Source organism: Herpailurus yagouaroundi, unplaced genomic scaffold, assembly GCF_014898765.1.
Source record: "Herpailurus yagouaroundi ecotype Mexico unplaced genomic scaffold, PumYag 197, whole genome shotgun sequence".
NCBI classification, from domain to species: Eukaryota; Metazoa; Chordata; class Mammalia; order Carnivora; family Felidae; genus Herpailurus; species Herpailurus yagouaroundi.
The window spans coordinates 23956087-23971434 of NW_024412428.1; the positions used below are offsets into that span (position 1 = coordinate 23956087).

Genomic DNA, 15348 nt, shown 5'->3' on the forward strand with positions numbered 1-15348 from the left:
AATTAAAGGCTCTATAATTGAACAAAGGGCCCATCTTCCCGGTCACTTTAAAGCTTTCCCTACGTTATTTTATGTTACACATTTATACTCGTGAAGTAAATTTTATTTTTATTTATTTTTTTTTTAATTTTTTTTTTCAACGTTTATTTATTTTTGGGACAGAGAGAGACAGAGCATGAACGGGGGAGGGGCAGAGAGAGAGGGAGACACAGAATCGGAAACAGGCTCCAGGCTCTGAGCCATCAGCCCAGAGCCCGACGCAGGCTCGAACTCACGGACCGCGAGATCGTGACCTGGCTGAAGTCGGACGCTCAACCGACTGCGCCACCCAGGCGCCCCAAATTTTAAAAAGGGTATCAAAAATAATTACATATACATATCAAAAATAATTACATATATATTATATATAATAATTACATATATATATATATACACACACACAAGCATACACACACACACACACACACACACACACATACACACACACAGGACCTGGCTTTCAAAGAGTTTAGAGGATGTACTTACATTTTAATATACCCTGATACAACACCTAAAAAGTAAGAGACATACTTTTTTCTTAATTTTCTATATGTAGCTCTCAATTCCTTTAAAGAGTCAGGATTCAGCACTACAGAATAGGTATTAAAGCATAGAGATGTGAGCAAAGAAAGACAACACAAAACAAAAGTGATCTATATAAAAGGAGAAAAGGATAGAGGCAAACGAGAAATTAAGCAGATAGAAAACAACATTTAAAGAGTTGGGTGTTCAACAACCCCTTTCTTTCTTTCTTCTTCCTATTACCTAGCAATTCACCACAAAACTGTCTGCAATATACCCACATTGTTCCTCTTCAGCATCATCAGTCTCAATGACTCTGTTCTTGCCCTTAAAGGTTCTGAAATCCACACTTCAATACATCCTTTCTATCATCTGAAGACAACAATGTTACTCTACTCTCAACTAAGCTCGACATGAAAATCATCATACCAAAACCAATTATATTAATGCTTTTAAAACCTAACATAGGGGCGCCTGAGTGGCTCAGTTGGTTAAGCATCCAATATTGGCTCAGGTCATGATGATCTCGCAGTTTGTGAGTTCAAGCCCCGTATCAGGTTCTGTGCTGACAGCTTGGAGCCTGGAACCTGCTTCAGATTCTGTGTCTCCCTCTCTCTGCCCCTCCCCCACTCACTCTGTCTCTCTCTTTCCCTCTCAAAAAATAAATAAACATTAAAAAAAAGTTTTTAAATAAATAAAACATAAAGGTTAAGATTAGATTATTTTAGATTTATAGAATTCTATAGTTTATATTATCCCAGAAGAGTTATGTCATCTATACCAAAAAGTTTCTCACTGTATATGGACTTAGTGTAACAATGCAAAGGTAAATCTTCTTATTTGTTACATGTAGCACTGCTGGATGTGAAAATGCCACAGCGGGACACATACAGGTAAGTAAAGTGAACACACCAACTGTATATGCCCTTGGGATATTTCCTCCATGCAGATTGGAATTAGAGGGCAGATGTTTAAGGGAAATAGTGAACCAAACTCTGTAGACACCACTACGTTGGCTCCATCCAGCAATTCCAAGGAAATTAACATTCTGCTGTTACGGAAATAGTTTAGACTGTCTCACTCAAGAAAACTCAAAATGGTCAGATGACCTAGAAACCTGGAGAAGTTGAAAGTAAGCTACAGGAGTCTCTAGAGATTATGCTAATAGTAATTTACATCTCATTTACCAAAAAAGTAGCAAAGGCCACTTAAAAACATGAGTAGGACTTTTTTTCACTCCCAAGGAGGATATGCACATATAATGAAATGCAACAGAAACCCACTCTGACTGCAAAGAAAGCAAAAGAAGACCCCAACTCTCAGTAGCTAGCTTTAAAAAAAAACTAAAAAATAATTGACATTGTTATCTATCACAAGTTAATGCTATATCTGGTTCATTGGGAATTTTGCACTTTAAAGTTTGGTATGTTTGTTACACAGCACAAGCCTTGCTAATCAGGTGCTGCTCTTTACACACCAAGATAATGCCACTGACATGAGTGAAGGCTTTGCTCAGGCTTAAACTTTGGAACCTTGCTTTTTTTGCAGAGATAGATTTGATATAACAGCTCCTGTCTCCCTCCTGACGTCCAGTATGAGTCAAGGAATTAGGAGACAAAGAGCCAAAACCTAGCCAGAGCAGCTGATAGTCACAGCACAAGGTCTAAAACCAAGGCCTTAAAGTAGCTTATTTTCTTAACTTCAGAGCTACTCAGGGGCATTAATATGTGACACTGTGCTGTGTGTAATTAGAGAATCAACACAGACCACCAGCCTGTCCTCAGCAAATGCTGACCTAACTGAATGGGGTTACAAAGACAGCAAACTTCGTATCTTACTGGAGTTGCTCAGTGCTCTTGAATTTTCTCAGGTGGCCAAAAAGGAACAGGCTCAGACAGTACTAAGTAGAAAATCCAAAGGTACAAAAACTCCCAAAGACCAGCAAGGTCCCAACGGGTCAAAACCTCTAAGTTCTTTTTTCGCTTCCTTTAGCCCTCCTCCTCCCAAAACTACACCAATACCCAAAGACCATATACCAAGCACCAAAGAGACAAAAGGTATAAATGCTGCCATATAAATTACTGTAGAAAAACTAAACACTAGTATGTTGTCATATTGACATTCAGAGAAGTCTAGCACCAAAAACAGTATGAATGGCACTACAAATCTATTATGGAAGGTAGTTCTTTAAAAAATCCTTGTATGATTTACTTCAAAAGATGATCAGGAATTGCCAAGAAGAAAAAGCCCTGATAGAAATGGAAGCATCATTATTTGGGGTTCTTTTTCTGTGAATTTGATTACAATCTTTATAGACAACCTACCTCAAGTTTAAGTAAGTCAGCATCTGCAGATTAATGATCGCCTCAGGAATGACTCTGATGCAATTATGATACAGATTAAGAATTTCCAGTGATACAAAATGGCACAATTCCATTGGGACTTCGACCAGTCTGTTTTTAGATAAATCTATGAAAAAAGGAAAGAATGTTTTGTCAATAAATCTTCAACACAATCAAATACAATTATCAACTATCAATACTTTTTTCCTTAACATGTTTTAAAATAAACATAATCTAAATTTTTGATAGCTCTGTTACTCCAGGGTTGATTTCCTTTTCCTGGCATATTACCCAATTTATACGGAAAAGCCAAAATATTGCTGCAACAGTTTTAGCTTTTTATATTAATTTGGAAATGCAGGCCAGATAGAAGGCCTCAACTGAAAATTATTTCAAAGTCATTCTCCCCTAGGGAAGCATGAAAGCTGTATCCCTTAATATACCTGAATATTTAATATTTCGTTTATTTAATTCAATTTTGTATTCATAACATGTATTGTCTCTTGCAACATGTCTTTTATAACCTCCGCAAACACACACACACAGACAACTGAACAAGTATTTCATTCACTAGCATCACTGAGTACCCACAATGTGTAAGACCAAGATAAATCAACGGTGTCTCTCTTAAGGACAGGCACTGTGCCTGCCACATGACCAGCAATAAAACTGAGCTCTCTTGGCCAAGGATACCAAAGACCTTACTAATGGTGGTCTACAGAGCAGTGTAAACACACAGCATGGTTTACAATACTACCATGTCAACAATAAAAATATGGAATAGTCCGTAAGGTCTAAATATGGGAATGGTAGACATAACCAAATACAACAAAAGAGCTACCACTCTTGAAAACTGTAACTCGACATCAATCATCTCAATCAGGCTGAGCTGACTGAGGAAGGACTCAATCAGTACGAACAGAAGATGTTTCTTAAATAATATATCATATATACGTAAAGAATCACACTCCATTGAAAAAAAAAAAGAATATTGAAACAGGTCAATAGTCTAACGAAATAGAAGTCAAAGGGATATCCTCCTGACTAACCCGCCAAGAAATAAAAACATAAAGAAACAAACACGGGCCTCGATGGCTTCAGGGGTGAATTCTAAGCAGGTTTAAAGGGACAATTATGCTAATATTCAAACTATTCCACACAAGGTAAAAGAAGGTAAGTTTCTAAATACTTATTTGAATAGTAAGGTATAGTACTGATACCAATGCCTAACAAGTATCCAAAAAAGAAACTATTTATGAATCTCCCTTCTAACTACTGATGTAAATCCTAAATTTAAAAATTAGCAAGCAGAATTGAGCAGTACATAAAAAGATGAACATACTGTAACTATGTGGGATTTATTCTAGGAATACAAGGATTTTGTATTATTTAAACAATTCACTATATAACTAGAGTAAAGGCAAAATCGCTTATGATCACCTCCATAGATACTTAACAGGTATTGATAAAATACTGAATACATTCTTTTTCAAAAACTACTTTATTGAAGTATATCTTCTATATCATAAAACTGACCTATTTGAAGTGATCTCTAGCAACTTTACCAAGTGGAACATCATCACCATAAATCAAAACATTGTTTTAGAATATTTATATTTGTTCTTAATGCAATCACTTAATAAAAGAACAGTTGGCTATTTCTTACATAATCTCTCTCTCTCTCTCTCACACACACACACACACACACACACACACACACACACACGAGAGAGAGAATTCTTTTATTTATGGCTAAACCTTGAACTACTAGAAATATTACCAGTAAAATCAAGACAATACATCATTACCACTATCACAACTTACTATTGTTCAGGAGATACTAGCCACTGACATGGATAAGGAAAGAAAAGAAGAACCAAAATTGGAAACAAAAAGATAGAATTATCAGTATTTACAAATAATATGATTGTTTTCCCAGAAAACCCAAAAATATCAAGAGAAAAGCTATTTCAAATGTTAAAAAGGTACAGGGTAGAAAATGAATATGCTGAAAAATAGCCTACACACACACACATACACACACATACACACACACTCACTAGCAAAATGATACAACACAAGAAATCTAATTTATTATAAGAGTAAAACATCTGGAAATCTGACGAAACATGCAAAGTTTATATGAAGAAAACTTTGAAATGCTACTAAGCAATAAAAAACAAAGGTTACAATTGGAAAGATATTCCCTGATAGTAAATAAGACAGCATCAAAAAAAGTATCAGTTCTCCCCAAGCTACACGTGTATAATGGAATGAACCCCCAATTAAAAAAATAGACTTCTACAATACTTTTTGATTTGCTGAGGTTATTATACAAGTTGACTTTAAGGTTCATATGGTAAAATAACAATGCAAAAAGAGCAAGGTATCTCTCAAAACAAAAGGCGCTCTGAGGGGCACCGGCTCCCCTAGGCATTAACAGACACATCATAAGGCAGTGTGATGGGCAGGTGAGAAGGTCAAGGGAACAAATCACAAATAGGTCAAAGATATATACGGAAATCAAGTGTGCAGTCAAGGTTGCATTTCAATTCAATAGGTTACAGAGGTAGGGTCAGTAAACAGTTTGAGAAACCTGGATAGTCAGCTGGAACAAAGGATGACCTATTTCACTCCTTTTATTTCAATACATCCTAAATGAATTAAATGACTGCCTTTAAAAAGTGAAGCCATAAGAGCACTAGAACAACACATGGGAAGTTTGTGTTTATGATCTTAGAATGGAGAAAGCCTTCCTATGAATGGCATAACACAACACTGATGAATCAACACATAACAAAATTTAAGGCATTTTAAAACAAACAAAAATTCTACCAAAGACATAAATGACAGTCAAGGAATGGGGGCAGGGTGGGAAGTCCTACAATACATAAACCCAGTAAGCTAATTTTTTATACATATAAAGAGCTTCTACAGTCAATGATAGTAAGTTTGAAACTCTGGAAAAAAAAGGAAGGAAGGAAGGAGGGAGGGAAGGGGGAGGGAAGGAAGGAAGGAGGGAAGGAAGGAAGGAAGGAAGGAAGGAAGGAAGGAAGGAAAGAAGGAAAGAAGGAAAAGAAATGAACAGATGGCTCACAGAAAAGGAAATATCAATGGCTCTTAAGCATATGAAAAACTGATCAACCTGACTCAAATGTGAACAATGTAAATCACAGCTACATGGGACATTTTTCACCTAGTAGACTAGTAAATATCAAATAGTTTGATAAACACATTATAATGCCGAGGACATGATGTAAATGAAGAACATGTCAGCAAAATCAATCAAAATTACAAATGTACATACTTCATTCAACCTAGAAATCTTTCTCATCTACAGAAAAACTCATATGACTGCAAATGACATTTTTTAGCATGGCTGGAAAGAACAAAACATAGAGAGCAAGTTAAATATTGGTGTGTGGTTATACATTAATATGCTATTAATAAATATAAAATTAATTAAACTAATTAATAAAACTAAAATTAAATCTATCAATATTAACATACTGTTAATATTTCATGTGGTGTAATAGAATATTAAACATTATATTCCATAATGAAGTGCTGATACTATGCAGTCATCGAAATGAATGAAGCAGCTTTATTTGTGCTGATCTGGTACAGTCTCTCAGACCTATTATATATATTTTTTAAAGCCTGGTACAGAAACAGTATTAGTATTTGTGTTTGTAAATGAATATTTACACAGTTGTTTAAGTATAAATAGATTATCTCTAGAAGCTGCAGAAGAAACCGGTAGAAGTAGTTGTTTCTGGAGAAAGCATTTCTTATTGAGAGGACAGGTGTGGGGGGGGGGGTTCCTGCAACTGTCCATCCGGCTGTGGCTTTAGAAATGTGAGTGCATTGCTTATTTGATTTTATATATAGAAATGAATTCCATACATATATATATATATATATATAATCTTGTGTATATACATAGATATAGGATTATGTATATATACATATGTGTATATATACAGATGTATGTGTGTATACATATATGGGTTTATGTATACGTATCTGTGTATGTACACATATACAACTTCCTACCAACATTCTTGTGTTTTAATTTTTTTTAAGTTTATTTATTTATTGTGTGAGAGAGAAAAAGTACAAGCAGGGGAAGGCCAGAGAAAGAGGGGGAGAGGGAGAGAAGGGGAGAGACAGAGAGAGAGAATCCCAAGCAGGCTCCACGCTGACAGCGCAAAGCCCGATGCAGGGTCCATCTTGCAAACTGTTGAGATCATGACGTGAGCTGAGATCATAACGTGAGCTGAGACCAAGAGGTGGACGCTTAACCATCTGAGCCACCCAAGCACCCCTGTACCAACCTTCCTTCTCTACATGCAGAATTTTGTTTCATTGGAAAAGAGATTTCAGAAGCCAGAGCAAACCGCAAATTCCCATGCCCTTAATTAAGGGAAATACAGGAGCAAGCTTCTTTTCACGAATGTTTAAAATCGCGACAGAAAAAAACTCCGAAAGTCTTGCATTCTTTCTTCCTGAAACTCTCTACTGGACACGGCAATCTTCTTGTGCTACGGTGCTGGAATTTTGCCCAGAAAACTTTTACGTGCGTTTTTCCTTCGGATTCAACTCAAATTTCTACTGAGGCTCCAGTTTACATTCAAAACTTTACCTTTCCTGAGAACTGCTAGGATGGCACTATCAAGCTGAATGTCTCAGTAACTATTTTCAATAATAATAATATTATTATTAGTTTCAGTGTCATGAATGCTTTTTTTTTAAAAAAAAGATATAGGCATTTTTGTAGAAATGCTGTCATATAACTATAAACCTTTTACTTTTTTATTGTTTCTAAGCTTATTTATTTATTTTTGAGAGACCGAGAGAGCATGAGCACAGGGGGATGGGCAGAGAATCCCAAGCCGGCTCCCGACCATCAGCATCAGCCTGACACAGGTTCCATCTCACAAACCACGAGATCATGACCTGAGCTCAAACCAAAATCAGATGCTCAACCAACTGGGCCACACAGGCACCTCAACTATGAACCTTTTAAATGATCATGGGATACCAAATCAATAATAGAAACCACCCCAACCAGAGCGCAGATCAATTCTAAATCTATAACCACGTGTTATAGGTTTGAGAAAGTTACTCAATTTCCCAGGTCTAGGTTTCTGGATACATAAACTTAAGAGTATATGCAACTGAAAATGTTCTAACGCTCTTTTCAGATCTCAGATTTCTGTATAGAAATAAAAAGTATTTAGAATTCAAGTATTTTCTGTCAAAAGTACTCAGAATCCAAGTGGTTTTGCTTCATCGTAGTAATCAATAGCAACAGTGGAGTATCACAAAAAGTGATAAAATGCAAACCCACATGTAACAAATACTGGCACATCTTTTTAATAAATTTGTCCTTTCATTGTAAACTCTATATTCTTATTACATAATCTCTTTTAGGAGTGCTCTGTTTTCAAACTTGGGGAAAATGCAATGGCAGGAGAAAGAAATGATATAATAGCTTATAAATTAAGCTATATTTAATTCTGGTCTCAACTTACTAATAGCATCATCATGAACAGTTACTGTTAGAATAATGTTCCAATTGGCGTCTGAGTCTGGTATCTTTGTTACTACTCAGAATAAAGACATGATATGCTCTCGACCCTTTTGACAGTCTCCTCCACAATCTCCAGATTGGAAGGGAAGCTTTAGCACTTTCCTTCCGTAATTTCCTGCTGCAGCTTCTGAAGAGATGCTTTTAGTCCTGCCTGCTGAGAGAAGAGGAAGCATATCTGGTAAAAACGTAAATTGCCCTCATTTTAAATTGTATCTGATATCTCCTCTTTAATCCTTGTTTTTAATGGTGCAGTTCTGGAGGTATTTTTTCCGGAATCCTTTTTCTGAAAGGCCTCAGGCTATTCACTATAAATAAAGTTACAAGAAGGGCACCCAGGTGGCTCAGTCGGTTAAGTGTCCGACTTCGGCCCAGGTCATGATCTCACTGTTCTTGGGTTCGAGGCCCATGTCAGGGTCTGTGCTGACAGCTCAGGGCCTGGAGCCTGCTTTGCGTTCTGTGTCTTCCTCTCTCTGCCCCTCTCCCACTTATGATGTGTCTGTCTCCCAAAGATAAATAAACATCAAAAAAATTTAAATAAAGTCACAAGGTATAAACACTGGGCATCTGCCATGCCCTAGCCTACATTGCTAGCCACCCAAACAGACCTCCAGGTCTACTTGGTTAGTGAGAATTTACCTAGGCACTGTGCTCCCTATCATCCTGGGTCTGAGTTCCAGTTTCCACATCAAGAGGGAAGAAATTTATTACAAAATCTGCATACAGCTCAGACTCTTTCAATGCCTATATAAAAACAGTTGCCTAGGGGCGCCTGGGTGGCGCAGTCGGTTAAGCGTCCGACTTCAGCCAGGTCACGATCTCGCGGTCCGTGAGTTCGAGCCCCGCGTCGGGCTCTGGGCTGATGGCTCAGAGCCTGGAGCCTGTTTCCGATTCTGTGTCTCGCTCTCTCTCTGCCCCTCCCCTGTTCATGCTCTGTCTCTCTGTCCCAAAAATAAATAAACGTTGAAAAAAAAATTTTTTTTTAAATAAAAATAAAAACAGTTGCCTAGATCAGCATCGTTCAAATTAAAACAAAGCTGAAAAACAGGAAAAAAAGTTTTCCTTTCTTATTTTTTTAAGTTCACTACCCATATGATTAATTATCGACTTACTTATCAACATATACTAAGTACATGGTTTCTGGAGAAACAAAATCCACACAGACTTACTTTTATTTTTAGTGAGTTTATCATTTGAAAAGTGAGATGAGGCAAACCTAGAATAGACTAGAAGGTAAGATGTTCTAATTGAGCTAAAAAAGGAAAAGATACATGTAAAGAGCTAAAATCCAGGGATGCCTGGGTAGCTCAGTTGGTTAGGTGTCTGACTTCAGCTCTTCGTAGCTTGTGAGTTTGAGCCCTGCGTGGGGCTCTGTGCTGACAGCTCAGAGACTGGAACCTGCTTCCGATTCTGTGTCTCCCTCTCTCTCTGTGTCTCCCTCTCTCTCTGCCCCTCCCCTGCTCACACTCTGTCTCTGTCTCTCCCAAAAATAAAATTTTTTTAATAAATAAAATAAAGAGCTAAAATCCAGTTGGGTAAATCACGTCACCATCCGTTGAGCACATCCATTACACCACACGTCGTATCTGGAGTTTCGTACCTGGTACCTCGTTTAAACCATCCCAAAGAGGGGCACCGGGGTGGCTCAGTCAGTTGAGCATCTGACTCCTGGTTTGGTTCACGTCATGATCTCACACTTTGTGAGTTCGAGTCTGCCATCGGGCTTTGGAGCCTGCTTGGCTCAAGCTCCACGATGACAGCTTTGGAGCCTGCTTGGGATCCTCTCTCCCTATCTTCCTGTCCCTTCTCTGCTCCAGCTCTCTCTCTTTCTCTCTCTCTCAAAGTAAATTTAAAATTGTTTTAAAAATAAGTAAATAAACCATCGCAAGGAGCAGTGTTCCCAACATCTGAGGAAACAAGTCTCAGGAGTCATCAGTGACTTGCCCAAAGTCACTGATGAGACAAGCAACTCTACTCACACCTAAGTATGTCTAACTCTAGGGCCTGACTGAGTTCCCTGCACTCTTTCTCCACAGAATAATGCCAGCAAGACCACGATGTGTCCCTCAGCTAGACTGTTAGGAAGATATGACAATTAATCTTCACTGCATTTTCATTTGTCCAAAATGCAATCACAAAAGAAAATCAGCATGTTCTGTGCATGGACCCAGGGGGGAAGACAGTTATAAACATGATGTTCAAAAAACAAAGTACTGAAAACAATATGTCAGCTAATGGGCTAAATTCTGGAAACAGCTACAGGAAACTTGCTAAGTAGAAATCCTGGCCTAAACTGGTAATTACGCGAAACTTACGTAAGCGCTGTGTTCACTGCAGAGTTTAGAATGGTTTTCAGAGCCATGACTTACTTTTCCTACTTGTCTCTGAGCATCATTTATTTTTGCAATTAACTTTATTACTGGAAGACAGAAAAAGGGTGCAAAAAAACAGGCACGTGTGCTTTCTCGTGCTTTACTCAGGCTAATGCAGAAGTCACCTTGTGCCTTTGGGCATCCACGAGCACCACGGGAAAACTGTCCAGAAGGGCTGAAGTCAGTCTGGATTATGATGTTTTGACTTTGATAATCCAGAGTAGATAACCCAATTATAAATATGGGTGGGGGGAATAACATACAAACTTTTTTCAAAATCTCTCCTGTTAGCCAAAAGCAAAGAAATAAAACAAGGTCTGATCCTTCAAGAAGAAGGAGGAGGAGAGGAGGGGGAAGATGGGGAAGGGGAAGGAGGAGGAGGAAGCAAAGAAGCAGCCACAGAAGAATGAAATCTAGGACTCTGTTGTAATGAAATCTGTAAGAGGACAGTCAGTTCGCAGCGTCACACAGTTGTGAACGTCGCTAACTTGGCCTTGGAAAGCACAGAGATATGCCAGAAGGCAGCGGAGCCCAGGCAGGAGCCCGGCGGTCCCACTGACTATCACAGACAGACGGAGATGGAAGCGATGAAGGTTCTCCAACCCAGGAAAGACAAAACAACAAGGGCTCACAGATACTGGGCAAGTGTTAAGCAGAAAATTAGAATCTTTCTCTTGCAATGCAACCAAACCCAGCTGGGCAAATGGGTCTGGAGCTATGAAAGGACCCAGTAGGTCTGAGTGACAGTAAGTAAGCTTTTAGAGGTAGAGATAAATATAGATGAAGAATGCAATTAATTAATTAATTAAACAATTTATTTTTATTGTTTGTTTTTCTAATTCTGTTATAAATAGATAGAGGTGCTACTTCTAAAGTGGTAGAACTTATGGGCTACTTTCCTAAATAAAACATTTGCCTAGTTATTTCTCAGCCTTGTTGGTACACTGTAATCACCTGAAAGTTTTTTTGAAATCCTGAAGCCTGGGACCCATGGCTATAAATTTTAGGATGTGGCTCTGACATCAGGATACCTTGGATGTCCAGGTGATCCTTCTATTCCAGGGGAAATGCAGTTAAGTAGGTGATCCAGCCTCTCAGGTTCCCTACCTAAGCCACGCCTCTCCAACAGGTGGCACTGAGCTAGGGGCAGACAAGGGGGCCCAGGAGAGGTCTGGTTTGGAGTGCCCACTGCTACCTTACCAGGAATCTTACTTTGGAAAAGGAAACCTGACTTGATAGAGTTAACTATTGGTCAATTAGATTTTTATTCCCCCAAATTATTCTCCACTAGTATATTAAAAACTAGTTTGAGTATTTGATCAGAGCAGCAAAAATCTGACCTGGAAGGGATTTTTATGTATCATGAATCGACTATCATCATAGAAATGTAAGTTTTTCCTCATTGGTTTCTCACCAGACTCAAGTGAGGCAGGTACTGTTACAGCTCTCAGTGATGTGTGGACACTAAGGCTCAGAGAGGCTAGGTAACGTGCCTGAGGATACAGAGCTAGTACGTAACAAGGTAAGAAGTAAACCAGCAGGTATGACATGAAAGCCTTGCTCTGAACTATTACTGATTCTGCTTCATAGGACTCCAATGCAGGGAAAGCCAGCTGTTCATATGGGTATCTCTTTTTATTTATTTTAATTTATTTTTTACATTTATTTATTTTTGAGAGACAGAGAGAGACAGAGCGTGAGCAGGGGAGGGGCAGAGAGAGGGAGACACAGAATCAGAAAAAGGCTCCAGCCCCGAGCTGTCAGCACAGAGCCCGACGTGGGGCTTGAACCCACGAACCGTGAGATCATGACCTGAGCCGAAGTTGGACCCTTAACCGACTGAGCCACCCAGGCGCCCCTGGGTATCTCTTTAAAAAAAAAAAAAAGTTAAGAGATCCATTTCAGATACCTGATCAGAAGACATTAAAGGACCTCACAACTCTGTACTAAAAGTAAGTGACCTTTGACCAGGTCTCCTAAAAATTCTCTCCAGAAAGAGCATGTGCATCAGTGCCTTGTTTCCCACCCCGAGCTGGACACTGTCCTTCTTTGCTGCAAACGCGCCCTGGGGTCTAGCCCTGCACCGAGGAGCAGGCAACACCACCGTTCTGTGCAAACACTCCCGGGCGGCAGACCGGAACCCCAGAACCACGTCCTCCCCACGTCCGCTTCTTAATTGAAGCACTGACATGAAAGCTTGTGCAGCCAGAAATAAAACAATAAGTTTCGCCACGGCCAAAACAAGCTTTGCAAATCCCTAAAATAAAGTGGCCAAATGAATAAAAATAAGCAGGGGAGGGTAGAAAAACAGTCGATGGAATCTGGTGTGCAGTCAGCACCGTCAGAAGCACGATGTTGTTTTTGTATAAAAAAGGAAAGTGGTGCCTCAGGAGGAACTGGATGAGGCCAGCAGTCCAGCAACAACATCCTGACTTATCAGCCACAACAGCCATGCGCCAGAAGCGCTGACAGACCAGTACAGCTGGGAACCTCATTTGCTGTGTCTTGCTTTCTGGTCGGAAGAAAAGGCCTAAGCTTGGAACTTCAAGTCGTGTCTTGTTCCAGCCAAGACCACATGATATATTTTTCAAGCTGAACAATAAACATGCCATCATGAGAGTTTAAGTTTAGAATATTAGCACTCATCATGATATTTCAATAACTGGGTGAAATGAGTGTCCTTCATATATAAATCTAACCTCCTGACCCACCAGCTGAAGCATAGGACCTACTATTTTCCAAAGACTGAGAAGGGATGCTCTGTGCCTGGCCTCTCTACCCTCTTGCTTGGTCACTCCTGGGGCCACAGTGCAGAGACAGTCCTTAGGTGGAAGCATGGTCTGGGGCCACCTGCCCTCCCTGGACAACCTATATCCCCTCGCACCTAGGTGGGCAGGGGTCTCTTTAGAAGAACCTCAACTAGGGGTGCCTGGGTGGCTCAGTCAGTTAACCGTCCGACTCTTGGTTTCGGCTTAGGTCATGATCTCTAGGTTCCTGAGAGCCCCACATCGGGCTCTGTGCTGACGGTACAGAGCCTGCTTGGGATTCTCTCTCTCCCTCTCTCTCTCTGCCCCTCCCCCGCTTGTGCCCTCTCTCTCTCTCTCTCTCTCTTTGAAAATAAATAAACATTACAAAAATAAGAATCTCAGCTGTATCTTTCTGTCCCTCCTGAACTTCCTCCCTCTGCTGCACAATCTGGCATCCGACTGCCCCTCACTTCAACTTTTCTCTCAGCACAGACACCCTACCCTGCCCCATGACGCAGCACCCCCGGGGATTCCCCCAGGGCACCTGCACATTTGGAAATCCCAGTAGTGAAGCATAAGCCCCTGGGCTGATGCATCCTTGACTCTACAGATGAAACCACCTAACGCTTCCAGGGTTAAACGGACATAAGCGGGTACATAAATGTTTTGAGGGAGTCCATCAAAATTTCAGGCTACATCTCTAAGAGAGCAACAGGAAAAAAGTCTTATCAAACAGTAGAGAGGAGTTAAATAATTCCTCAGTATGAGCCATGAGTCTTCCCTGGCCACCTGTTTAAAGTTTCCACAGCTCTGCCTTAAGCTCCTTGCTCTCATCCACATTTTCTTCTTTTCTTAGCACTTAGATAAACTCCTAACACAACATACCATTTATTCTTGTATTTGGGTTATTAATGTTTGCTCTCCCCTACTAGAATGTTAAGTCCCGTGAGGGTTGGGATTTTGCATTGTTCACTGGTAGACAGTAAGAGTGTAATAAATATCTGTTGAATGAGTGGAAGAAAGCAGGCTCTTAGGTCAGAAAGCTTGAGTTCAAATCCTGCTCACACCACACTCAGCTGTGTGGACTTGGAAATAGTCATTTAACTTCTCTATGCCTCAATTTCTTCACCTGTAATATGAGGGTAATAACAGGACTAGTAGCCCCACTGAATTACTGGAAGGATTAAATGAGATGTTTGATACCTTTAAAGTCCTTAGAGCAGCGTCTGGCACAGCGTGAAATAGTCTAAGAAAAGCCTCTATTGTTAGGTCAGCTAATGCTGGTTTCTGAGTATTTCTAGCAAGAAATATACTGGTTGGGCTGGGAAGGAGCTTAAAAGTCTAACTGACAATCATGTATACCACATGCACAAGTGCCTCATAATAACAAACAACAGATCTTAGATTAAAAAAAAGAATTTTTAAAAAATAATGTATTTTGAGTGAAAAATGTGTAAGTTGGTTGGAAGGTTTCCCTTTCACAGGCTACAGGAGGAAGTAAGAAATAGAAATTACTTTTGGTAAAGGCCAAAAAGCATATGGTGACAGATTAGACACTCGGCACAGTGATTTTATTAGCAGGTGATACCTAGTAAGCCCACAAAGTACAAAGAGGTAATTACATGTAGGTGGCCTTTTACTAACAAATACATTATGGAAATGTTGAGAGCAAAAACTGATTTCTTTATTGTACCTCTCCTATCCAAGGCGCAGCCAAAAAATAAAAAAAAAAA

The 15348-nt window shown here is 39.5% G+C and overlaps 1 protein-coding gene across 4 annotated transcripts in view; it reads right to left on the reverse strand.

Moving 5' to 3' along the window:
* Positions 1–15348, reverse strand: part of LRCH1 (leucine rich repeats and calponin homology domain containing 1) — a 206653-nt gene that overhangs the window by 100593 nt on the left and 90712 nt on the right. For all 4 annotated transcript variants that reach the window (XM_040448443.1, XM_040448445.1, XM_040448442.1 and 1 more), the window contains exon 2: positions 2886–3030. In XM_040448443.1, coding sequence (XP_040304377.1) covers positions 2886–3030 — 145 coding nt within the window. The remainder of the gene's footprint in view (positions 1–2885; positions 3031–15348) is intronic.